Source organism: Dendronephthya gigantea, unplaced genomic scaffold (genome assembly GCF_004324835.1).
Source record: "Dendronephthya gigantea isolate DGI-Jeju-01 unplaced genomic scaffold, DenGig_1.0 000021F, whole genome shotgun sequence".
NCBI classification, from domain to species: Eukaryota; Metazoa; Cnidaria; class Anthozoa; order Malacalcyonacea; family Nephtheidae; genus Dendronephthya; species Dendronephthya gigantea.
In genome coordinates, this window is record NW_021163031.1 from 76,320 (window position 1) to 101,443 (window position 25,124).

At 36.3% G+C, this 25,124-nt stretch overlaps 3 protein-coding genes across 4 annotated transcripts; 2 read left to right on the top strand and 1 right to left on the bottom strand.

The window, feature by feature from the left end:
* Nucleotides 1–7,933, top strand: LOC114521995 (histamine H2 receptor-like). Of its 2 annotated transcripts, none has more exons than XM_028542585.1 (3): nucleotides 1–307; nucleotides 3,249–3,333; nucleotides 6,648–7,933. In XM_028542585.1, exon 3 carries the CDS (start codon nucleotides 6,725–6,727, stop codon nucleotides 7,697–7,699), a length of 975 nt encoding a protein of 324 aa, XP_028398386.1. In that variant the 5' UTR covers nucleotides 1–307; nucleotides 3,249–3,333; nucleotides 6,648–6,724; the 3' UTR covers nucleotides 7,700–7,933. The 2 variants fall into 2 exon arrangements, with proteins under 2 accessions (XP_028398386.1, XP_028398387.1); XM_028542586.1 differs by lacking the exon at nucleotides 1–307 and adding an exon at nucleotides 2,724–3,099.
* Nucleotides 7,934–10,615: 2,682 nt separating this feature from the next.
* Nucleotides 10,616–14,390, bottom strand: LOC114521850 (somatostatin receptor type 2-like). The gene is made up of 3 exons (XM_028542407.1): nucleotides 14,143–14,390; nucleotides 13,834–14,069; nucleotides 10,616–12,662 (listed from the first exon to the last, which is right to left on the bottom strand). The coding sequence occupies exon 3, from the start codon at nucleotides 12,203–12,205 to the stop codon at nucleotides 11,039–11,041; it is 1,167 nt and encodes a 388-aa protein (XP_028398208.1). The 5' UTR covers nucleotides 12,206–12,662; nucleotides 13,834–14,069; nucleotides 14,143–14,390; the 3' UTR covers nucleotides 10,616–11,038.
* Nucleotides 14,391–20,445: 6,055 nt separating this feature from the next.
* LOC114521730 (tolloid-like protein 1) lies at nucleotides 20,446–25,101 on the top strand. Its single transcript, XM_028542253.1, has 9 exons — nucleotides 20,446–20,575; nucleotides 21,190–21,408; nucleotides 22,568–22,705; nucleotides 22,845–23,100; nucleotides 23,201–23,325; nucleotides 23,415–23,639; nucleotides 24,034–24,162; nucleotides 24,237–24,296; nucleotides 24,830–25,101. The coding sequence occupies exons 1-9, from the start codon at nucleotides 20,500–20,502 to the stop codon at nucleotides 24,925–24,927; spliced, it is 1,326 nt and encodes a 441-aa protein (XP_028398054.1). The 5' UTR covers nucleotides 20,446–20,499; the 3' UTR covers nucleotides 24,928–25,101.
* The last annotated feature ends 23 nt before the right edge of the window (nucleotides 25,102–25,124 follow it).

Genomic DNA, 25,124 nt, shown 5'->3' on the forward strand with positions numbered 1-25,124 from the left:
CGACAGCATGCAATTAATCGATATTAGGTTCTTGCTTACTGTGAATATTTGCGCGACCAAGCTAGACATGCATCTTTTAAAATATAGATTTGTGGGAAGACTAAAATGGGTTTAACGTATTCCATTTATCTCATTTTAATTTTGATGAAAACCTCGATGCTTTTAACACTTTTATCGCATCATGTTGATATGGTAATTAAGATCAAACACGAAAGCCGAATGCTTGAGTATCTTTGTGTAAATTCTGCGTGTCCAGACACTCCGCCTGCGTCTGCACAGATGAAGCTGATTGAAGGCAATGAATAAAGTAACGTATATTTTTGGTATAATTTAATCTACACTTTATATTATATACAGTTTACAAACTAACGTTACATTATTTCACAATTTAATAGATTGGCGTTTAAGGATTTAAAAATAAACAATTCTATAATGGCATCATTTGCATGAGAAAAATAATCCATCAGCACTACCATGTCACAGACACAGTCGATAAAATAACTTTATTAGTTTTTTCTTTTCTTTTTTTTCTTACCATGCACGTTACTCGTACGCATTATTTTTATTCATGCTGAGCTACGCCAAGCCAAATGACTTTCAAACTAAAATTTGCCCTGTAAGACTGATCTTTGCGATCAATATTGTGCATAATATATATATTGTCTTCAGATGGAAACTGCTGCGTGCAGGCTTGTCATGTCATTGTTCAAACATAAAATAATACAAGAATCGTGAATTTCATAAGAATAGAATAGAATAGAATGGAATGGAATGAAACCCATAAAACTGAAAAAAGGATCAGGTTTTCAAAACAAGGGTGGTGCTATAGAATCTCCGTGATTTTAAAAGGGTATATAGTTGACAATTTTATATACTGAGAGTTTGTATATATCTACGTACGGTACGTTATAAATGATATTAATTTAATTTTTAACATTCTTATCATGCTAACACTGCGCTTCATTATACTGTTGTGGAGTTGTGCCGCATATAAATAAGCACATGCATTGATAGTATAGTCTGTATTCTCCACCATGCATAGATCAGTAGGTTTGGCTAAACTAGTCACGTTATTGATGCAACAAATTAGGAAATAAAATTGAAAGCAACCATGGTAATCCATAAAATAAGCAATCGCCAGCGAAGAGAACAAGGTGTTCGAAAGAGCAACGCATATATTACACAGTGATATTACATAAATATTGTTGGTGGTATATGTAAGGTTTTACCACCTAATTGAAGGCAATATAGCCACACCGCCATGCATGTGGATAAAAATGACAATTATATTCACTTTGGCGGGCATTGCGGTGTATTTTGTGGGCTAAAATGATAAATTTAGCCCGCTGATCTAAGCCAAGAATGACTAAAGTTTTTACTCATGATTGCATAATTTTTTATACAAAAATTGCACTTGAAATGAGTTCAGAGTCGAGCCAAAAACACATCAATGCCCGTAACATAAACTCTATTGCCATATTAAGCCCCGTACAGATGGACAAGTTTTCCTTGACAAGTTTTTTTGAACATTTCACTTACTCGTGTGTATGACGAATAAATTTTTCCTTGACAAGTTTTATTTGCTCGTGTGCACGCGAAAAATGTTTTGACAATTTTTTTTGACAAGTTTTACGATAATATATATGTCGAGTATATCGTTTAGACAAAATGAGCCATGATAAAATCAGTATACGACCGAATCTCAAAACAAACAAAAATGATAAAACTTCCAAAAACCACCCAATTGGCTCAAAGATAATGTTACGCATGCAGTTTCCTACTTGTCAAGTTTTTCTTGACGTCAGTACACACGAGTATTTTTCTTTGTTGAAAAGCTGGCATGACTAGCTTTTGAACAAGGCTCCTTGTCAAGGAAAACTTGTCAATTTTTCCGCGTACACACCCCTGAGCAAATAAAACTTGGCAAGGAAAACTTGCCCGTCTATATACGGGGCGCTTAATCATATAATTAGCCAAACAAAGTAACCATTACAGTAACCAATATTTAGACCGCTTTGGAGCGTTTAACTTGTAAAATTAAAACTTTGATAAGTTTAAATGGAATAGTTTGTGTGGTCAAGCATTAAGAACTTTGGGGGTCTCATATCTTAATATCTTAATATCTTAATCTTCAGCTGCATCATCATCGCTCCAGTTGTTTTATCATACTTTTTTTATTTTTATGAAATATGCAATTCTTAGTGCAATATTAATGATTGTGCCATACCTTTACGGTAATACTGCTCCCAACTAAAAACATGCCAAAATTCAACAATTCGCTAAAAACAATATATAATCAGGCCTGATATATAATAAAGCATACATAAAACTCCGCCAAGCAAAACGTAAACAACGCCAGTGCCCATTGTATCACGGTATAGCATATGGTGTGGGTACAAAAGATCTTGAGTCACAAGCTGTTCTATGCTAATTTTTGACAATTTTTCATTAGTTTTTCAAAGCAGAAACACCAGAAAAAGGCAGGAAAACATAAAAAGCTCAACATTGCATCACAAATAACATATGATTTATGACAGATACAGAGTGCAATGGAATCTATTTTCGAATAGTAGGATTTACAGGTTCGCACTACAGGGAGTCAAACATCTTTCGTCAGTTTAGGACATTCATGCAGTGTTTTGGTTCAAAAGATAGCGAGTAAATAAAACTTACTTTAAAACAATGAATCCGCCGGCGCTGGTGTAAAAAGAATCCCACCCGCTGGGTTAATTTGTTTTTTGGCTAATTTATAGACGTCTGTACGCTACAGCTTTTATAGTAATAAAAACAATTAAAGTCATGAGATACTGATAAACCTCGTCAGTATCGGTGAGATTACATTCAGTGACAAGACCAAAATTCGTCTGTGACTGTGCATAAAAACCAGGGGTAAACTCGCCACCTAAAACTACTGAGTTGGCGTAATTCCAATGATTATGCAGCAGTAATTCTGTTATGTTTATGTCATATCTGTTTAAAGAGATAATTTCATCTGCGATGTAACTTTATTAACCACAGAACTTACAGAAACTACAAGAAAGGTACCGTGTTAATAACCACCTGGAAATGATTTTCCTAGCGTGCCATAAAACATGGGAGGTATATTGACTGTTATAAAAAACTGAATTACGTCGGCAACTCCTCCGTGACAAGTAAAAAATGTTATTTTCATAAAGCCATTATGTTTATCAAGCCCCAGATCTTTATCATATTCATCATCATGTCATATAGAATATTTTAATATTTAGGGTCGTACATAGAGTTCTTGTTGTCCCAACAGCTGACGTGACTTAGTATGATGAATCATTAACATTGGAGACAATCTTCATGCAGGTAAATTATTTTACTTCTTCAAAGTAACTAAGTATATTATTTAATTTCTTTCTCTTAGTGTATATACCATCTGAAGGCCAGACTGGTCATATTAGAACTGACGAAATGTTTAGCATCAGGCGCCGGTTGAAGCAAGGCTGGATATAGCGCTATCCACCGGATAGTGATTTTTTCAACCTTAGTCTAAAAATGCTCGAAAAGCCAATAAAATTTCAGCTTTGGATCCAACACTTATTGAAGAGGATCCTCAATTTAGGAATATTAAGGTTTAATCAAAGTTTCAGCCAACAACGGGCGATTTCAAAGCGATTAAAAAAATACTTTCCAGTGGATCAGCGCTATTCGGCTTTCGTACAAACGGCCCCTGATCGTTAGGTGCATGATTCTATATATTTCAAACGAAAGCCGGATAGCGCTATTCACCGCGGGTCGTGATTATTTCAACCCTTGTAAAAATGCTTGAATAGCTATAAAATTTCAGCTTTGTAACCAACTATTGTTAAATAGGATCCTAAATTTAGGAATACTAAGATTTAATCAAAGTTATACCAAACATTTCAAAGCGATTGGAAAAATTTCAAAGCGATTGGAAAAATCACTATCCGGTGGATAGCGCTTTCCGGCTTTCATACAACCGCCCCTGATTAAAATAGATGTTTCCAGTTTTTTTATAAACTGAAGTTAATGCAGTACGTACTGCTTTATCAATTCCATGCATACGTCAGTAGAGAATGAGATTCAAAAAAACTTGGATCGTGTGAACAGACCTGAAAATCAACTGCTGGTGCCAGCCATATCTCAGATAAGAATTATCGACTTCGGGCGGTTGTTCCCCAGGCTTCATGTTCGTCTCGGTTGCTTGCTTGAAAGGCCGGTGCAAGAACATATGCTTTTTCGATTTGTGTCAAAAAGCAGCCGGAGTAAATTTTAAAGCTTTTAGTCCATGCATGAATATCAAAGACCTTATCTTATATTGTTATATAGGTGCTGTGTATTTTAAATGTGATTGGTTGATTCGTAGTCACATGACTTTAAATAAATGCAATGTTTCCCGCTAGGGAAACAAGTGAAAAATTGCTGCCCGCTTTTTGTCACGAAGTAAAGTGGTTTTTGTTAAATGAAATTGTTGTGTAACATGTATGTTTTTGTTCCTATATACTGACAAAACACTTAACAAAACACTCGGGAAATAGGAGTTTTGTTTTCCCTCGAGTCTCAGACTCTCGGGAGCATAGCTACATTATGTGTATAATATATTATTTACCACAGCAGCTAACTAGGACCCGGGCTTGACGTACTCATAAACGTTTTCACAGTCATCTTTTGTACAATAGACTGAGCTCAAGGTGATAATAATAACCACGATTTTCAACCTGCAACCTGATTTCTGCAACATTTTAGCTGCATATAAGACTGAATTTCATAAGTTGAAGCAACAGTTTCGATTACTGCATGCTCTGAATGTTATTAGCCTTAAGGCTGTTTTCCACTTACACGTTTTTTATACGCACGTACACGTACGAAAAAATTTAAATGCTTTTAAATTTTTATTATTTAACATCTAGGTCAAGTAATGCAAGTTCCTTCGATTTATTCACTTAGTTTTTTCAAAGGTAACATGTATAAGGATTTAGACTTTTAGCTACGTGCGTGTACGTGCGTATGAAAAACGTGTAAGTGGAAAACAGCCTTTACGAACTTAAATTGTCTCCCGTGAATCATCATTTCATTTAATATAGATGCAAAAAATCCGCAATGCTGTTGGCTAAGCAAAGTGACTCTTATATAACTCATCATCAGGACTTTTTTATATCCATCTATTATTAACACCGAAGTAATAATTTAGTTTTTTGCCCAGAAACTATACACACAGCTATATACTAGCTAATTGTATCACACTACTAGGATCTGTAACCGTAGGCTATATGTAAATATCGTAGCTTCTAATTAACTATACTCCAAAGTCCACATGCAATTAAATTAAATAACGCATATTTTCCACGCCGAAAGAAAATACAATGCTAAACGATTCCGCTCATCCGAGATTAAACAAAGGATGAAATAACTTTTGAGGTATTAATAAGCATATAACATGCCTGGTTTTGCATGGTGCTGGATACAATGTAGTCGACCCGAAAATAATATGTGCATTTTTATTTGTTTGATATAAAGTCCTATTTTAATACCTCTCACTCTTCACCTCGCCTAGCCGGGATATCTCGCTCCATGTAAACAGGCCCTAACAGTAGAAAATGTGGATTTCCAGACCCCAGTGCATGTGTGTCACAGCGTGTCATACGCCCGACCCAAGAGGACTGAACTGGTTTAAAGTCCGTCTAAATATTTTTCTCCGTATTTTATAAATAACAAAATCAAGTGTTACAAAATTATTTGATAACTAATAATGGAGGTAGTAATATGGGTTTTCGTTTTCCAATGCTGAAGTTTTGGCAATATGCAACCATTAGGACCCAGCCCATTACAGACTCGCCTGGTGTTTACGACACATCTCTAACTAACCACAACCGGCCACATTTATTTAGAATAATTCAAAACAAATTCAGGTTTCTGAAGTCTAGAAAATTGGTGTGTTCAGTTCGAACATGCATGAATAACTTAAGTTAAAGTCCCTATTGTAATGTCATAAACCCAGAATTTCCATGGATGGCCACGTTTTCAAAAAATGCGAAAACGTTGCCTGCAGCAACTAAATATACAAGCGGGTGCGGGTCATTCTGAAAATACTTTTCGGAAAAATTTGTATTGCCACGCTAATATCAGTCAGTAGAAGTAAAATATATAGCCAATGTTAGTCTTGTAAAAAGAGAAGTTAACGACAAATTACTATCATACAGTTCACAAATAACATGCATGCATATTTCAACGAAAACATCATCAATATTATATAGTGTTATAAAACAGCTAGGAGGTCGCAGATTTCTACCATGGTTTAACTCCGAAGCATAAAATGTGTAAATAGTATAGATAAAGATATAAGCTTCTTTCAACGATCGAAGCAAACGGAACTGCCGACCGAAGCAACGTTTGCATTGTAAACCTCTCTCTAAAAATAACATTACGTGTTTGATAAGAATCAACTGCATGTCTTTTAACGATACTGTAAAACAGCCTACTTTTTAAATAAGTGGAAGCAGGTGAAATGATTTTTAATTACTGTTTTTGAACGCATTTACTATGAACAGAAGAGCATTTTCACTGCAAAGCATTTCATTTTTTTGTGATAATGATCAGTCTAACGTGTAGAACGCAGACGTTGTGTAAATAACAAAAAATTCTTTATTATTTGTTAACAGATGCGAGTTGATCGGTTCAAATATCATTTTTGAAGGAATCAGAGTTTGTAAGACACCGAACACAGGAGTTATTCAACATGGCCATGGGTGAATGGGATCGTTTTCATTATGGCTATGTTACAATCAGCGTTGTGGCAATCCTCCTAAATACTACTGTCATTTATCTTTTTCTTACAAAAAAGTATCTCCGAAATATGCACTCGAATACCTTTTTGTTTAGTTTGGCAATATCAGATTTTTGTTATGCTTCAGTGGCAATACCGTTGTTGATAAGATGTGAGCAATTCTTTAAATATTCAGTTTGCTACGCTTATGAATATATTATGGTATTCTTCGGATATTCTACCGTCTACCATATACTGCTTGCAATCACCGAGAAATTGTGTGCAATCTGTTTCCCGTTGAAACATCACTCCATGTTCTGTAAATCAATCGCAATCAAGTCGAGCCTCTCCGTGTGGTTGTTTTCAATTGCTCTTAGTCATATCCCTATATGGTGGGATTACATATTTCCGGGTAGCCCAAAAGAAAACATGCAACGTGATGAAATCTTTTACAAGTTTCATTTTGCAACTGGATTTGCCTTGCCAATGCTGATGTCAATCATGATGTATTCCATAATACTTCATAAAATATTTAAAGTTGCTAATGCCAGATTATCTGAAGATACCCAAAGCAGTAAATTGCGACTGCACGTCGAGAAAAAAGCAGCCTGTACGTTTGCTATTATGCTTGGTGCTTTTCTTTTCTCTTGGATAACGTGGTTTATAGCGCGTATTTACGATCCTATCTTGAATAATGTTGATATAGCACATTTCTTCACAATAAGTAGGTTTTTGGATCCGATTTTTAATCCAATCTTGTACACGTTTCTCAAGAATGATTTCCGACGGGCATTTCTCAGTCTTTGGAGAAGTAAAAAACAGAATAACGAGCTACTGCAGATGCGTTTGACTCGACATCATTGCCAAGGAACAGGAACAGCCTACACTCATGAAGATTTGATCACAGCTTCACCTCGTTCTCTTAAGCGGAAACCGTTTACAAGATGAACTGAACTATGATAATAAGTGCACTTGCCAAAACGTCAAATATGTAATAATATCGCAATTAGTAATATAGTAATCACTTGTCTATAGACCGTCCTATAAAACACCATATTCTATATTAATAAACCGTCTTTGCCACCTTAAATAAAATGGATTTTCAGTCATTCCCTAGGATGAGGCAAGAAGAATGAAACCATGTTCTTTAAAACATAAGAAAATTTTCATAAAAATAAAATTAACCTAGCATGAAAACAAGGCTGGTAATCTATGAAAAATCTTCATAATTGACCTTACCGTTTATCTGCTGTTTGTCCTGTGTCTTCGTCTTCGTGTCAATGTTGTCCAGTTTTACTATACCGCGCTCAGTGGCGAGTCGTGAGTGGCGTTATTAACTTATTTTTCTCAAGATATTGTTTCACGTTCATACGAAAACGAGTCTATATACAAACGGTAAGGCCTTTTATCGTGCCTTGAGTTGGCAACTATTTTTTTCAACTATTAAGATCTTCTGCTTCTCTTCTTATATCTGTGAGAAATCCACTCAAATATAAGGGGCCGAATAAACAGTTTTGTAGTAACCTTTTCCGTTCAGGGCTGGAGAACAACTGTGTCACGCCTTTGTCCCCTTCCCGAGCCTCGAATGACAGCAAGGTGTTGTGTTTGTCAGGAATACATTATAACAGAGCAGAAAAATATCATTTTCAAAACGGCCGCCTCAAAAAATTAATTGTATTAGTCAAGGAAAATATTTAAAAATCCAGATTCTATTATAGAGACTAGTAATGTAGGACATTATTTCCTCTGCTGATAAATGATGTTTACAGCTTCCACAAAATGATACCTGTAACGAGTATGCTTCAGCAAATTAACTGAATACCCTTTTTTGGTCATTATGACTAATGACACCAGTCGAAGAGAAACTTAAGTTTTATTAGTCTTTCCCTGTGCATTTACATGCAGGGTAATAACGAATATCGTTTTCAGAGCTTGCGACCTTGAATAATTTACTTACTAATCTTTTAAAATATCACTTTTCTTCTTACGTATATTTTTATTTACTAAAATGGAACTCAAAAAGAATATCATTTCACCTAAATCAACTATTTTGGATGCAAAGTATGAGAGAGGACAAGTATAGTTCATAATCCTCTCATCATTCTGTCATTCTCACATCTCATACCAATTACATTTAAACCAGAGCAAGTGATGGGACAAGAACCTATATTCTATGTGGTTAACCGTTTAGGACTGAGACTGACGTAGGGCACTGACGTGGGACCTTTTGAAAGGGAATGACTTGTGTTGTGACAATTAGGTTACTTGTGTATTGGACTATATGTACTATATGTACTGCTTGTACATACTGAAAACCTCGTGGAATCCTTGCGAGCGAGACTTCGGCTGTTTATCAGCAGGGGCAGAGGATGTACAACGTTTTTACGTATTGGCTTCAATAAATATTTTTTTCATGACACCTTTCTTCTTAGTTCAACAGATATCAATGGCATTCAATGCAGTATGTTTCTTATACTCAGTCCCCCGCTAAAGTACTCGTCAGCCGTGAGCTCAATCTCTTGCGAGACCTCAATCATGGATGTTAAATGATAAATCTCTCCCTTAACGTCATCAAAACAAGTCAAATGGTACTTCACGAGAAAAAACTTGCTTCGTTAGTGGAGATTTCATTCTATAGAATCACCCGATCATATGAAACCATCCGCGTACTTGCGCATGCAGTGTTCTTAAAAAACATCAGATATATAACCACGTTATCTATACCAAATTTTGTGGCCTAAACGGATTCATACAACCTAAACATTCCCCTTATACTTTACTACATCACTAACGCTGACAATGCATGCTGGATGGAAATTCAACACCAGTGGCGATATTTTTACTTGAAATCTCTTTTTCGTGTATGAACTGGGGCACAGGCTATATCTTTCGTAGCTTTTAAACAGTAAAGCTTTCTTATCATTACTCTTGGCGCTCTCACGTAGTCTTTCAAAAGCTTTTTCACTCATTTCGGAGTGAAATGGCTCTAGCTCTGTTGCTGAGATTTTCTCAGCTCACTCATGCGTTGGTTTTAAATAAGTGGCTGCATGCATGCGCATTTGAAATAATGCTTTGAATGGCATGAAAAAAATCAAATATTGATGAATGATGAGAATTCGTTGTAGATTTCGAATATCCATTAGTAGAAACACCGTTTCCACATCTTAGGATTTGTATTCGGTCATATATCTAAAGCATGCATGCTTCCAAGTATCGATGTGTTTTGACTCAATATTTTTTATACCAACAGCGCAATAATGAGCTTTTTGGGGAACACACGTGTGGGTTGGACATTATGGAGGGACTGAGAGGCAGTCCCGCCCCCCAGGTTTATCATAAAAAAAGGCCCAGTAATGAAAAAATACAATCTTTTAGCAAAAAAGCTTTTGTTTTCGAAATAACAATATTGAAATGTCAAGTACTATGGATTAATCTAGTAATCTCCATGAAGCTTTGCATTAAGTTCAAGTTGTTTCCGGTTGATATGGATAAAGACAGCGAAGTAATAAGTGTTTGGCAAGAACGCAAGCATGCATTATCAAGAAATCGTGAAGTTAACTGATATACGTTGCAATACCATATGGCGAAATAACGCCGGTTCAATCACAGGCACAGTAAACAGTTTAAATATAAATTACTTTCATAATCTATTCATAAGTCGGGATCTACAAAGCGCACCCGGAGAGACAGATGCTTTGGCGAGAGTTTGGAAATGCTTTAACAAATTAACTATACGCTGTGTGATTGCAATCATTTCTCACAACCTGCATGTCCTAAAACAATTATACGCATGCTATCTAACATCAAATTTGCCGTTTGCATACATAGGGCTAGCTCATTTTGAAATCTTTTATTATTATAGCTTGAAATACACAAATATGGAATAAATTCTCATGCTTTTTGGTTTGAACTCTTTGAACTTTAAGCCGACCGGTTGTATAAGAGTAAATTTTGGTCAGTTATATCTCAGTAAAAACCAAAATATACGATTCTTATGGCCAGTTCTGTCTTTAAGTGTAAGAAAAGTTAACTAGCTCTTTATACAACCAACCCCTAAAAAAAAGCTATAGACATGAAATAATTGACTCATGACAAAGCTCTCAAATGAAAATATGATACAAATGCATGCAACTTGTTTTTGTCTTTGTTAGGTAAATACTGTGTTTATATTACTGTATTGTCTGTAGCTCTTCTTGATAATGCGTTTATTGACAAAATTACATCATGCATATTAATTCTCGATAAAATGTACGACGCCACCTGATGTGTACTGACCTGCCGGCTGCCTCAAAGGTCTGTATCTTCAGCAAGGGAAGGTAAATTTCCTCCCGAGGGACCGCCGGACGTAAAACTTCCATTCTCTGGAGTATCTTGAATAGATTCGATCTTCTTCAATTTCACGTCTCCATCACCGGTAGATAGTGTGCAGTGCGCATGGCTATTATTCCCTCGCTGTAAGGTGCTAGTTTGAACCAACTTCTGAAAGCCAGTTGCAGCCGGACAACTCGAGCAAAGTTTACGAAAATCGGCTTGAACGGCTTGCTTGTAGTCGTTTTTGATGAAGCTGTACAGTAATGGATTAAGTACAGCGCCGGCATAACGTAGTGATACTAAGAAGTCTTTAGCTTCCTGGGAAACAAGGTCTTGATTTTCTGTGTTTAAATTAAAGAAAAACCACGGCGCCCAGCCCGCAATAAAAAATAAGAAGAACATTAAGAATATGAGGACAGTTTTTCGATCATTCCTTGCTTTTGCTTGCACACGGCCAGTCTGAGTGGAAGAGGAAAGTTTCACATGAATTTGAAAAAACATGCGAATGTAGCAATACATTAGGATAATACTGGCAAGACCAAGAAACAATGTGGCCTGAACTTTGCCATAGATGTTGTATTTTTGACGCCATTCGAGCGACCCGGCGTTGTCAAATTGCCAGAATATGGGTATCCCTGCGAACACCAATGACAGAATCCAAACTACTGTCAATATTTTTCTGTAAGTACCACGAGTTGCGGCGCTCAGCCTTTGAAAAGGGTGAAGAACAGCGGTATATTTTTCAATAGTAAGAGCGATGACGTGGAGAATGGTTGAAAATCCTACAAAATTTCCAACAAGAAAATTTACTCGACATATTAGGAGGAAAGTGTCGTCCTCATAGTGTTTATCCCACTGGCTCTCACAAAATATTGCAATAGGAAGGTATATGACACCAACAACCATATCAGATATTGCTAAGCTAAGTAGCATTACGTTACTGCAGTTTCGTCTGACTTTTTCATGCCGTTTGTAGGTTTGAATCGCGAAAAGATTACAGAGAAAAATTAAAATTGCCAGAGTTATCAATCCGCCGTGGTAGTTCTCAAGCGATGATCCAACTTCTTCTGTTTCATTTCTTGATTGAGTTCCAGACGAAATTGTCGTCGAGAATTTAGTGTTTTCAGTTGTTGTTGCCATCATTGAATAATTGCTGCGAAATTGTTTCGTTTAAACTTGCTTGAGTTGCTTCGTTCTTGTTGAATGAAAGAGATCTCCTCGTACGACACATATATTTCGGATGTATTCTCTTTGACGTGTTCGTAAGACGTCTGAGGCGTTTTTTTTATTTATTAGTTATCTTTCTACGTCGTCTCTTAGACTGTGTGGTACCTTAGTTCTTACTGACAGAGAGCTCGAATTTGTTTTTTTCTCTTTTGTCCTTGTTTGGCCTTCAGACTGCGCCAAGATTGCTCGGCTTTCAAATTTGAGATCTTTCAACACGAAATTCTTTTTTGTACTGATGCAATCCGGTGCTAAGTGCGTCTACTTATCTTAGTGACACTTTGTTTTTCTTTCGTGGTTAGAGTTATTTGGTCCGTTTTTTTCTTGCGTTCTTTAATAATATTAGACTGGTTCGAGGCTCTTTGCGAGGTTCTTTCTAAAATAACATATCATAAAATATCATTGACGAACGGCAGGCATTGGACAGTTTTTTGACCCTGATTGTTTCTAAATTGTGTTGCAGGAAAAGGGCATCACACATGACCCAAGTAGAATTGTCGCCGTTTGACATGAAAATAAGCAGATGCACCACCACTATGCATGACGCGTATATTGTATATTGGTTGGTCGAGGGAAAAATGAAACAGCAAGTCACATTTTAAGTTGCTGTCAACAATAATATATACAGTTACATGTTTTAGATTGACACACCAAAATCATATCAAAAATGAAAAAAAAACTAACGGCTATATCGCGGTAATTATGACACAGAAAAAAGTGATCACATCAGTTTTTCATGCATGGGTGTACTGCATGTGCGAGCAAAAAATGTTTGTTGTAGCAACACTTTCGTCAGATGATTTGAAAATTTTAACTGTCGCATGCATGCATATAACTATACAACAGCGTGGTTTGTAACGTGTTTCAGTGAATTTATTTTTCGCTATCGTTGGTTAGGCTTTCATTCTTTGTTGTTTTTCAGTGACAGACTTGTCAAAATGACACTATCCACAAAAGAAAGGATTCATGTTGACTTTGTTGTTTTCCGACTCAGTTGAAATCGCAGTCACAATCAATAATGACGTATTTATAATCTATACTTATTTTGGGCTCACTTGTGCAAACGATGATAATGCTGAATGATAAGTTGATAATGTAATGTTTCACAGCAAATGCATCATATTTCAATGTTTTGGTCTTTTATGTTTTGCCTAATTCCAGTTTGCATTCTAAATCCTTGAATCATTCTATTGATACTTTTTGCATGCAGTAAAATGAATTAGTCGAGGTATCGTATATATTAAACGTCTCTATTCAACCATCATCATATAATAGGTCGCTGTCATAATTTCTAGACATTGTTCGCACCCCACACACCGTTCAAACGGAAACTCTATTTTTTTCATTGAGAAAAGATCAATAAGATCATGACCCATCTTCTTAGAATATGCATGGCATGCATTGATGGACCTCTTTTAAATTGATACCAATTTTTCGATTCATGCATGTATACCTGTAAGGTCGGGCGTTTGTGTAGCATGTGCAAGTTTGACTTGAGTCTGTTGTTAGCATATTTATTATAATAACGCCTAAAATGAAGTACTTACAATCGCTCACTAAAACATCTTGGAGTATTCCCACTGACTTGAAGTTTCACCAGCACGAAGCAAAGATCTCAATCATTCCAAGACGGTCAAGTATACACATCTCAAGATTAAATCACAATTTAAGAAAACACTATGCCATCTGCATTCATTAGCAACTTTAGAAAGGTTCAAAATATGCTCAATTTGTATCCAACGATGCCGTTCTTTATTGAATGTTTGATAGAGAGCAGCGGCGTCTTTCAAACAGAAATAATAAAATTGAGAATTAGGCTAAAGTAAAATCAGCATTCCATTCAAAATATCACTGACCTGTCTCTTTGCAACGAAGCAGCTCATATACTAAGACTTGAGACAGATCCCTGCTCCTCGTGAAGTGGAGAGTATTGTACCTACACTCGAGAATCACGTTTGTCTTATTCGTTTTCTCCCGGCACCAGCTTCAGCTTAAGAGCAACGTAGGCGCAGAACTATTGCATTAACGGATTTTGATTGATAGCATCCGTTCAATGATTTTCAGTAATGTTCCTTTTATCCGTCCACACTCTACTTTCCTTCGTGTCGAGTTTATGTCAACTGTTGTTTGGGTATCTTGCTTGTTTTTATAACTGCAGATTGATAACTTACAAATTAAAACCAAACTGCTTTTGCATTATAATTAAGTATAGGGCACACGGCATTCTGAGGGGGAGACACGCCCACAAAAATGTGTCCAACATCCCAACTCAAGTGGCTGATATTGAACTCAACCTAATAATTAATGAATGCAACCATGAAAATTCATGTTGGCGCGTTTTCAATGTTCCTCAATCAAACACTCAATAGAAGCACATGTTTAGACAAATTCTATTCGATTTATTTTAAACATGAATTTATCTTTCAACAGACGCAAACAGTTGAAAGCACAAAAGGCACAGCTAGGGCGAACATAATTGTTTAGAGTTTTGTCTCATAGTTGCCCTAGCCCTGGCTAAATCAATACAAGATTAAATCGGACAGTTTTCGTTCTAACACAGCAGGACACCGGACTTAATTTCTGCCAGCAAAACTGGGAGTTCGGAGTAAATTCTATTGATAAATTAGGCCAGATCAGAAGAATCGATTTATTACATGATTTGAAATAAAAAAGACACCACCGGTAAAAATCCTGTTAATTCTTTTTATATTTAAATGTGTGGGCTCAATGCTTGCATTCCTTTGATATAAGATTACACGTAAACATGCACAAGTATAAACTGCCATTTGCATTTTTTAGTTGGAAGCTGTGCCTACAGCGGGCCGTAGACAATACAATTTCCCTCATAACAAATATGTGTTACCCTAATGAGATAGAGCGGATAAAATGCGAAACAAGACTCCCATGAAATAAGCCAGTGCAGAGATTGAAATGATACTAAAGTGTGAATAAGAATATACATGGTGCCAACTCGTCCAAACATAAAAAAGTATGCCAATATTTTTGACAAATTACCCAATTGCTAAATAGTGAATATATAATACTAACCCATGCTGAACTCATGCCGTGGATAGTAAAAGTAATCATTCGTTTGTGTTTTTCCCTGCTGTGTTTTTGTGGCAGCTGGTGACGGTGAGCTTGAACAGTTTCAACTTTATGCAAAGACAAAGAGTTGTTGTCGGCATTGTGCTTCATAGAGCAGTATAATTATGCAGAGAAAGGTGCCTCAAGCCTTGGCCAGGTCAAAATATTTCGATGACGGTCTTCTCTTTAACCCCTCGAAACCCCTGCACCTCTTTCGTGGCCTTATTCATATCTTCTCCCCGCGTACCGTACTTTTTAATAAAATGATTTTAATACTTTAACTTCGATCTCTCTTGCATGTCTTCTAGCATTTCAATATTTTTAAATCTGAAGTCATGTAAATTACAATTAAACAGACCGGCGTGTTTTTTTTGCACGGCATCCAACCGTCGCTAATCAGTGTTTCAATCGAGGTCTCAATGAGTAAGGAGGGAAAAGGCCGGATAAAAAAAATTTTAGCGGGACAAAAAATGTTTTGCACGTGAAAAGATCTCAACAAAACTGATTTTCAGCTTTTCAGCTGGACAAATGTTCGACGTTGCATGGGGACTATCAATTAGGATTTGCCTTATCTTGACAAGGACGATTTGCTTCGGAAATTGCAACTATGCTAACATATTATAATAATCATTGGTATGTTTTAGTTCATGACGAATAAAGATGTCTTTTATATATTTTCGTGAAGATTGATCTGAAGCTAATAAACTGGAAAGGTTATATTTTAATATAGTCATAGAGCCAAACACAGCATCGAGTAAATTAATCGATCAATTATAAGCTAATAGTAATGCCCATATATGAAAGACTTTTAAAATTGCTTTCCTAAGTGAAAGCCACAAACCATAAATCAATACACTTATTAGTGTCGTATGAAATCTTGCGCCCCGAAGCAGAATATTTTGCCAAGTTATATAAACTACAACAACCTAACAGATATTTCGCCAAACAAATCGCCTTTCAGACTACCGCTTAATTTGTTTAATTTTCTTTCTTAATCAATCATCTGACGAAATACCGACAGTGAATGACGTCAAAGATTAACAGACGAAGAAGAATAAATGTTCAGAAAACTGCGACTGTGTAAAAACTGAAAAGCACCACGGTATTATACACGTGACATTCCTGAACACTTAATAAAAAGTCAATTAGGAGAAAGCAGTCATGGCATTCAAAATGCAGTAATCTGTCTGAAGATATGACTAACAAACCTTTCTGAACGAAAGATGAATGTCAGACGGTGAGACGGAAGTTGTTGGTGGTATCATCAAGTCAATTAGTCGCACGGACCTGTTGTATGAGGGTCGGAGCGCTATTCAACGAATTTTGATTTGTTTAACCACACAATTTGTAAAGAATAAGACAATAAGATTAAAAGTAAAGGTTGCTTCGTCTAATCTTATTAATTCGGAAATTATTTCTTATTTATTCTTAATCATTCAGGACAATTCGGAACAATTTGAGAACCTGCTGTATATCCGGTCGGTAAATCGACCCTTCATCATTTACTTTAGTCATTAAAAAGCTTGAAGCAGCCTCACTACAAGGGTCATGGAGGGCATACCCAATACATGTGTTACAGTTTAGGCCAAATTTTTGTATAAATGCGCTCGCATTCCTCCATGCAGTGGCCACTTTCCCAGGTTCCCGCTGACTTCAGCTCTTGATGTGCGATGAAAATATAAAGAAATTGCCCATTGGAAGGATTGGTTATTTTTTAATCTAGTTGTATAAAAAAGGCAACTCTAAATGTTCAAAATATTCACTTTGTGAGCTACACAATTAGAAGTTCTATTGTATTACAATGAATATACAGTTTTGACAGTGTCAACCCTGACTAAATTAAAAAATAAAGAACGTACAATTAAAAAAGTCGTTAAAGACAACTTGCTAGTCAGCCAAGGACTCACTAGCTAAGCTGTATTCTCAATGTAATTTTTTAACGTCTCGGGGCGTACCAGCAAGCAGCAGTATAATATCAGTATTTCAGTACAGCGCAATTTTTCTGTTTCCAGTTGACATTCTTGACTTCTGCTGGTCATTCGTGATGTGTAATTAGCATTCTTGAATTGAGATAATTTCATTCTCACGGGGGACCTTGTGCACAGGGAAACAAAATCCGACTTTACTGCTTGTCGATTATCATTTTTAAAAAGTGCATAAACTAAAGGATTTAGAAATGCTCCGGCATAACGTAAAGTCACCAAAAAATCCTTGACATGTATCAACACACCTGGCAACTTTCACCCAACGAGAATAGAAACCATGGCAAGCAGCCTATCAAGAATACAGCAAAGAAACACAAAAAGACTAAAATTTTTTTGTCATTTCTTGCGTGACTTGAAGCTCGTTCTGTTAAAGATGCCTCGATGCAATGCTGCCTGTGAATTTTTACAAACATTCGAGTGTAGCAAAAGATCAAAACAAGTGGGGAGAGCCCAAAAAATACAACCAATTGAAAAATTCCGTAGATGACATGACATGAAGGCCGCCCACCAGAGACATATTAGGATATTTTTGGACCAGGAACTGGTCCGCTGCTAATCTTGTTGTTGTTGTTGTTGTTGTTGTTGTTGTTGTTGTTGTTGTTGTTAGGGGGCGACGCTCTTTAAAAAAACCCTAAGGCTCTAGCATTACTTGTTTGATTGGAATGAAACTTGGCACAATTATTCTAAGCAATATTCCGCATCGATTGACGGAGTTCGAATTTTTACTTTTGACCTTTGAAGCAAGTTACAAGCAATTCTTGATATATTTGCAGCAAATAATATATACATATCATTATTATTCAGCCTATATATAAGTAAACGCAAACGATTGGAAATACATTGTCCTCTCCTTTGTTATAAATACAATGCAGTTCAGAAATTAAACTCGGTTACGCAGTTCCTGGTCCACTATAGTACGATCGTACTTGTTAAAAAACTCTGGAGTCGAAAGTCTAATTCTTTTAAATGGATACAAAACAGCGACGTATTTATCAATAGTAAGAGAAATTATATAGAAAATTGTAGAATATTCACAAAAATTCCCGAGTAGATATTGACAACGAGCAAGAGTAAGCAACTATTTGTGTTTTTCAAAAATCTGATCGCTCCAAAATCATCAACACTTGCAGATAGACTAGGCCAATCAATAAATCAGCGACACGGCGAAACTACAGAGTAACAAATCAGTGCTTAAATAATGACGAATCGTCTTGTTAAGACAGTACATTGCTATAGCGAAAATATTTGTTGGGACGACAGAAAAAACGATGAGAACAATATGGTAGGCTTGCAAGCCACCAGAGAATTCCATGCTAGTGCATGGTTGTTGCTGTCATATTAATAGTAATGTTAACATAGGGCGGTGTTTGGTTTTATACTATTTCTTAACAACTGAAAATAGTGTAGTGACATTCATTATGTTGAAATTAAGCATGTTTTCTGACAGCTCAAAAACGTCAGCGGATGCTTGTTTTTTTACCTTCGACGTCAACAATGTTACTGATTGCGTTTATTGCCAATAAACGATATATTTTTTACGGGTCGGACCACGACCTTGATCGCCAAACGCTATCTTCTTACCTGTCGAAATGTGTGTGAATTTGATTAAATACATACAAAGCACAAACTTAGTGTCAATCTAATCTTTATGGCAGTAAGTAGCTAGCTTATGGCTAATCTTTACTTTGGTATAAACTACTCAGACGTTTACGATTCAAACGTTAAATTTTCATGACCTCTTAGAACTGATGATGGCCTTGTTTACACGAAATCCTAGCTGCAATATTGTGGGCACGATATCCAGCTCATTTATTAGATGTGACGTGTACGATGATGAGAATGAGCGTTTTTAACGCTACTTCACTCCGGATCCACTTGTTCACATCCATGAAAAAATAAATCAGAAATCGCACCAACATATCTTATGGGGTTGAGGACCCAGACTTCAATGCCAGCGGTTATGGCACGAGTCTGGCAGTGAAAGATTGGCCCTCAGATTTAGATCGCTCTTCTACGGCAGACTTCTAGCAACAAAGTCCTGATTTTTCCGTACATAAAACGCATACGGGTGCATTATCAATTTCAGTGTGCAAAGGTCTTGAAGCGAGTGTGGAACGAGGTTGCTGGAAAATAGGAAATGTATATTATAATGCGACATTGTCTGGAAGAAATGTATCAATCTGTATATTTATCAATATATTTTCTTGATTTCTTATACTAGCTGTTTGAAAAGGAGTAAATCATTAAATTGATCGTTTTAATGAGAATAAATAATGAGAAAAGGGAAATAAAATAAATGCGAGGAGTAGCCCCAGTTCTTATAACATACACTGAATGACTATGTATAATACAGCGTAATCACTGAATATCGCGACCTCAAATTCTAGAACTCAAAAGTTTGGCACATTTGGAAGTCGCGAAAATACATAATTATTACACATACGCAATATTTCATCAATATTTTGCCGACTGATAGATGCAATCTGAAAATACATATGTCGTTTTCAATTCTCTTTATGTTTATTTAATTCGCTTATGTCGCTTACTGACTTATTATTCTAGATTAATGCCGCGATATGAGAATGTGTATATCAGATCACAGTTTGAAATGAAAACTTTCTATATTTTGCAGGCAGACAGTGACAGTCTAGTGCAAAACCGTTGCTGTAAATTTATTCTTAATACATGAACAAATTTATGACTACCTATATGTGTGCATCTTAGAAAATAATTTTGACCGTAACTGTTAAATGGCAATAAGCCAATAACGGAAAATGAATGATAAAACACTTCAGAATTGATATAAAACTATGGCGTCTTGCCTGAGTATTTTGCATGGTTTTGTTTGTCATACAAGTACACGAGATTTTAGTATAATAACGATATTCTTTTCTATGCTTTGCCAGCCATGCGTTCTTTGTTTGAAGTTTTATTTTCACAACAACAGATGTGTAACAATAGTACATATAAATGAATCGTTCTGCAGCTGACAATTATAAAACACGAATATTTCCATTGTGCGCCGGATTGCATGTAAGCAACGGACACAAAACCAACTTTGCAGTTGCATTATAAAACGTGTGAGGTGAACAAGTTTAAGGACAATCATTTCTTCAAAGTCAAAAAGGTGTGAAAAGAAAGAGTATGAGGCCTGGCAAAATAATTTCATTGGTTCAAGTAGCCATAACGAGTCTTTTGTGCTTTGCAATTCATGCTGAAGGTAAATAAAATGTAACAATACATAACAGTAACGCTTTCAAATTAACCATAGTGTTTTCTTCTGCTGATAGAGGATTTCACGTAATCTTTAAATCAAATTTACCCCAAGATCGGAAAAGTTACATTAAACCTACTTTGCTAAAAATGAAAAACTGATTTAGTCCACGTGGTAGGAATATTACCTACAATACACGCGTTGTTAAACAGGGACGACTGTACGACACAAGCAGTCAACAAAAGCTGTTTCTGATGAATTCAACTTATTTGACACCTACGGCTACGAGGAATTTTAGCTACAAGTTTATAACATCACGAATTGTTAATTAGGACCACGTGTTCAGCTCACTCTTAATTGTTCGAAGCACGTGGTGAACCGGGACCTACACGCGTGGTGCACGTGGTCTCCCCTGCAACAATAATGCGTATTTTGTATTATTATATATGGTTGTATACTTGAACATTATGGCATTTATTATCATTATTTTATTATTTATTTTGCATGTAATAAACAAACAGAAAGTGAACAGCTTTTCTTTAATTGACATCTTCAATGTAGAATTTTTTTTAACTTCGTTAACATCGCAAAATTTTTACGATTTCCTCTTATCACTCTAGGATCCCCTACAATCCTAAACTCATCCTCTGGTTTCTTCAGTTATCCAGTCCACTCCATTCGGTATCCCCCGGCGACAGAGGTCACGTGGTTAATCAAGGTGGACGAAGGCAAGCATATTAATCTAACACTTGATGTAAGAGACGTTGAAGCGTATCGAGGAAAATGTATTGATATTATCGAGATTAAGGATGGAAATAATTCAAGATCGCCACTTTTAGGTAAACAAATGATTCTCATCAGAGTGCCTCGTACCCAGGCGCTTTAGTGGAAAAACATATAACGTTGCATTCAGCTATTAATGTAGAGTTCAGCTATGAAAAATCGAGCGTGCGGGGGGCCTCTACACAATGAATTGAATGCAACGTCATATATTTTACTACTAAAGCGCCTGGGTACGAGGCTGCTCATTAGACATACTATGTGTACGCGGTAAGTCCCAGTTTGGTGTGAAAATACAAAAACGCCCCTAAAACGTTCACCCACCTATGCGATAATCCGCTGAGGACAATCTTATAACGGCTTAGATAGTCAGCATAGCAAGCAGACAACACTAATTAGAGTAATTCTTGATATTATACGAGGAGCTAAGCAACATATTGATCAATATCTTGGAATGTCAAATTGTCCAAAAACCAAAGAAAAAATCTTTAGTTATTTGAGCGATATTAAAGTATTTCCGAAGTTGTTATTCTAATTCTTTTGCCTCTCAATTCCTGTCGGGCTATTTAAGGGAGTCGCCACAACACAAAAATTTGATTAATAAGCTTTAAATAAATAAAAAAAATCTTTCGACTCTTCGACTAAAAGATGATGAGGATAAAATTAGTTACCCTTTTGACACCACTGATGTTAGGGACGAAAACGGATAACATTAGTCGAGAAGATGTGTTCTTTCGTCCATTTTAGGCAATTGTAATACCACATTGATTTGGTATGAAATAATTAGCATTTGATCTTTGGTTTAAGTACATTTACCCCAAAAAATCTATCGCAAATACCTTTTCAAAAGAGCAAAAAGATTTATCAGACAAAATTGTCATGAATTTCCTACTTTGGAACAGTGGAAAATTGGACTTTGGACTGCTTAAATCATGCACGTTGCCAAGTTAATGCTAACATAATCTAGTCATGACGCCTTACGGCGCAGTGTAAAAGATATACATTGAGAGGCACCAGCTGTTCCGGAAATATAAAAAATAATAGGTTTAGAGCTATATTGGTGGTATTAGTGAAATTTTCCCAGGAAGCGTTTTTTGATAATAACTTTTTTCTTTATACTTGCTTCAAAATCAGTCGCTTCGAGGAGAAAATTATCAATTGATCTTTCCTGGCGAACACACACGAGTGCTCATCACTGTTTAAAATTAAACATTTTAGGTGGATATTGCAACTTGAATAAACCAACGTATAGCATTTTATCAAGCAGCAATGCTTTGCGAGTGTGGTTTCAATCTGCAAAAAACAGCGATGGAGGCTTGGGATTTAGGATTTCTTACAATACAGTGACGGATCAAGGTTGGTAATAAGCCGATAATTGGTCTGGAATAGGTTGGTAATTGGTGGATAATTGGTTAATAATTGATTGGTAATTAATCGTTTATTCATTATCTGCACGACTATTCCCAATTATAATTACATTGTGCATAATTTCTAGTTTGTGGAAGTCTTGATTGGCTGAAATCATTCCCAGGCACCATTTCTACTCCTCGCTATCCTGACCCGTACCCTAATAACCGTAAATGTACATGGAAGATTCGTGCTCCACGAGGGATGTATATTCATATTGAATTCCATGAAGTATATAACCTGGAGGTCCTGTGTAGTTATCATATAGAAATGGAATGCATATGCACAGACACTCTGGTTATTAAAGATGGTGGCAAATCATTGCCCTATGCATTAAATGACGGGTAAGTATTTAATGAACTCTATACTAACTGGAGTAACCGCGTTATTCTGACGAAAGACATGATTACTACGCTCAAATGTTATCTCCGCCATTTTAAACAGGAATTGCTTTGCAAAGCCACGTCCATTCACTTCGAGAACAAATGAAGTTTCTCTGAAGTTCGTTTCTGATTATTCTGGACGATTTGAAGGATTCAGTGCAACATACACCACGTCCTTAACTAAAGGTAACCTCAATAAGTTGCAGATCTAAACTACCTTTGAACTCCTTCCTTCCTCCCAGCCGTACACTGCTTTAACACGTTTAACTTACTAGATTGTGGTGCAGACATCTGGAATGACCATGGGCTCATTACCAGTCCTAACTACCCTTACGATTACCACTCATACAAAACATGTATTTGGCGAATCACAGTGCCAGATGACCATTACATCATCATCACGTTTCATGAATTCGATATAAACAACGCATCACGTTTCGCGTGTTTAAGAGATAGCTTGGCAATCCACGATGGATACACAGAATACAACCCATTACTAGGTAATATTCTGCAACGTGACAGAAAACATTAGATTTTTTCATGAGGTCAAACGCAGAAAGCCCGATATGTTACACAGAGTCTAATCGGCTCCACAGAACTAACGAGCCAATCAAGCTTCGTGTAACATCAGGCTTTCTGCGTTTGACACATTATGAGGTCAAATCAAGATTTTAATTAATTCCCTGCTTCTCGAAAGTTGTTGCACGGTTAAGGAGAAGATGGCCTTAATTTTTGTTCATTCCTGGCTAAAGCAATCACAGAAACGTAAAGTGATATAACCAGCTCACACTAATCTTTTAAAACGACTTAGTGTGTTGAACCCACTCATACTGAAAGCTTTCAGTCACAGACCAACAGAATGGCTTATTAAAAAGTTTAACATTTTTTCTTCAGCTAAAATGTGTAATGGCCACTACGTGAATAAAGTGAACTCAACAGGAAACCAAGTATACATCGTGTTTCAATCAGGCATGAATCTCAAAGCCAAAGGATTTAAAGCAAACTTTGCTAGCCATGAGAAAGGTGAACATCATGACTAAAATGGAGTGTGGGAAATTTTAAGATAATTCATATCTCACAAAGCATGTGTACCTTAGATATGATTTCAGGTGACGTGAAAAAAAGAGAACCGAGACACGAGGAGATAAAAAATTCAGGTTAAAACAAGTTTTTAATTGGCGCCATTGAATTGACCATTCTCATAATGACGTGAACGTGGAAAGCCGTTACACATTGGTTACACGACGTTTAATTAGCCAGTCAGTTTTACATGTGTTATAATTCATATTATAAAAATTTTCATTAACGTTGATTGACAACCTCGATTAGAGGGACTGAAGGGATTGGCTAATGAGATAAGGCCTCGTGCGAACCAAACTGCATCTGTTGAAAAATAAGCGTGTAAGATGACAAATAAAACTTTATAAAAAGCCATTGTAGAATTGCCCTTGTTTTTAAAACATGTAATGAACATCAGGTTTTCTTCGTTTGACGTTTAATATGAAAAAGGTCAATATAAGATAGCTCTAGCGGTTTCCTGGTAGCTCAGGACCTTATATTACCGTCTTTTATTGCCGTTGTCTGGAAAATGAACCAAGCCAGGGACAAGGTTAAATTGTTATTCGAAAACGTTGCGTCTCAAACTCGTGAAGAAATCCCTATTAATCCTTTTTGTATATTTTAAAAATAGGAGTTTTAAAGGAAAAGCCAATCAATACCGCAACAAAGATGTACAATTCATGGATGATGATAGCCTTACTGCTAGGAACCCTGGGGCATAGCATATAACGAAGATTGCACCATAGTTGTTTGCACAAACAAGAAGAGAGAACGAAAGACCAATCACCAGAAGTCCAGAACGTGGATTAGTAACTCAGAGTAGTCATCATAAGTGTATGATGAAAGAACAGACAAACGAAGATCGTGTTCACAAAATGACGATACCGTTTGTAATGGGATAAAGTCGTTTTATTTCAATCAATATT

Excerpts from the sequence above, each read along its gene's own strand:
- LOC114521995 (XM_028542585.1), top strand. The coding sequence starts at position 6,725 with ATGGCCATGGGTGAATGGGATCGTTTTCATTATGGCTATGTTACAATC.
- LOC114521850 (XM_028542407.1), bottom strand. The coding sequence starts at position 12,205 with ATGATGGCAACAACAACTGAAAACACTAAATTCTCGACGACAATTTCG.
- LOC114521730 (XM_028542253.1), top strand. The coding sequence starts at position 20,500 with ATGAGGCCTGGCAAAATAATTTCATTGGTTCAAGTAGCCATAACGAGT. Across the intron at positions 21,409-22,567 it reads TTCAAGATCGCCACTTTTAG|GTGGATATTGCAACTTGAAT; the intron begins GTAAACAAATGA and ends TAAACATTTTAG. Across the intron at positions 24,163-24,236 it reads CTTTGCTAGCCATGAGAAAG|ATATGATTTCAGGTGACGTG; the intron begins GTGAACATCATG and ends TGTGTACCTTAG.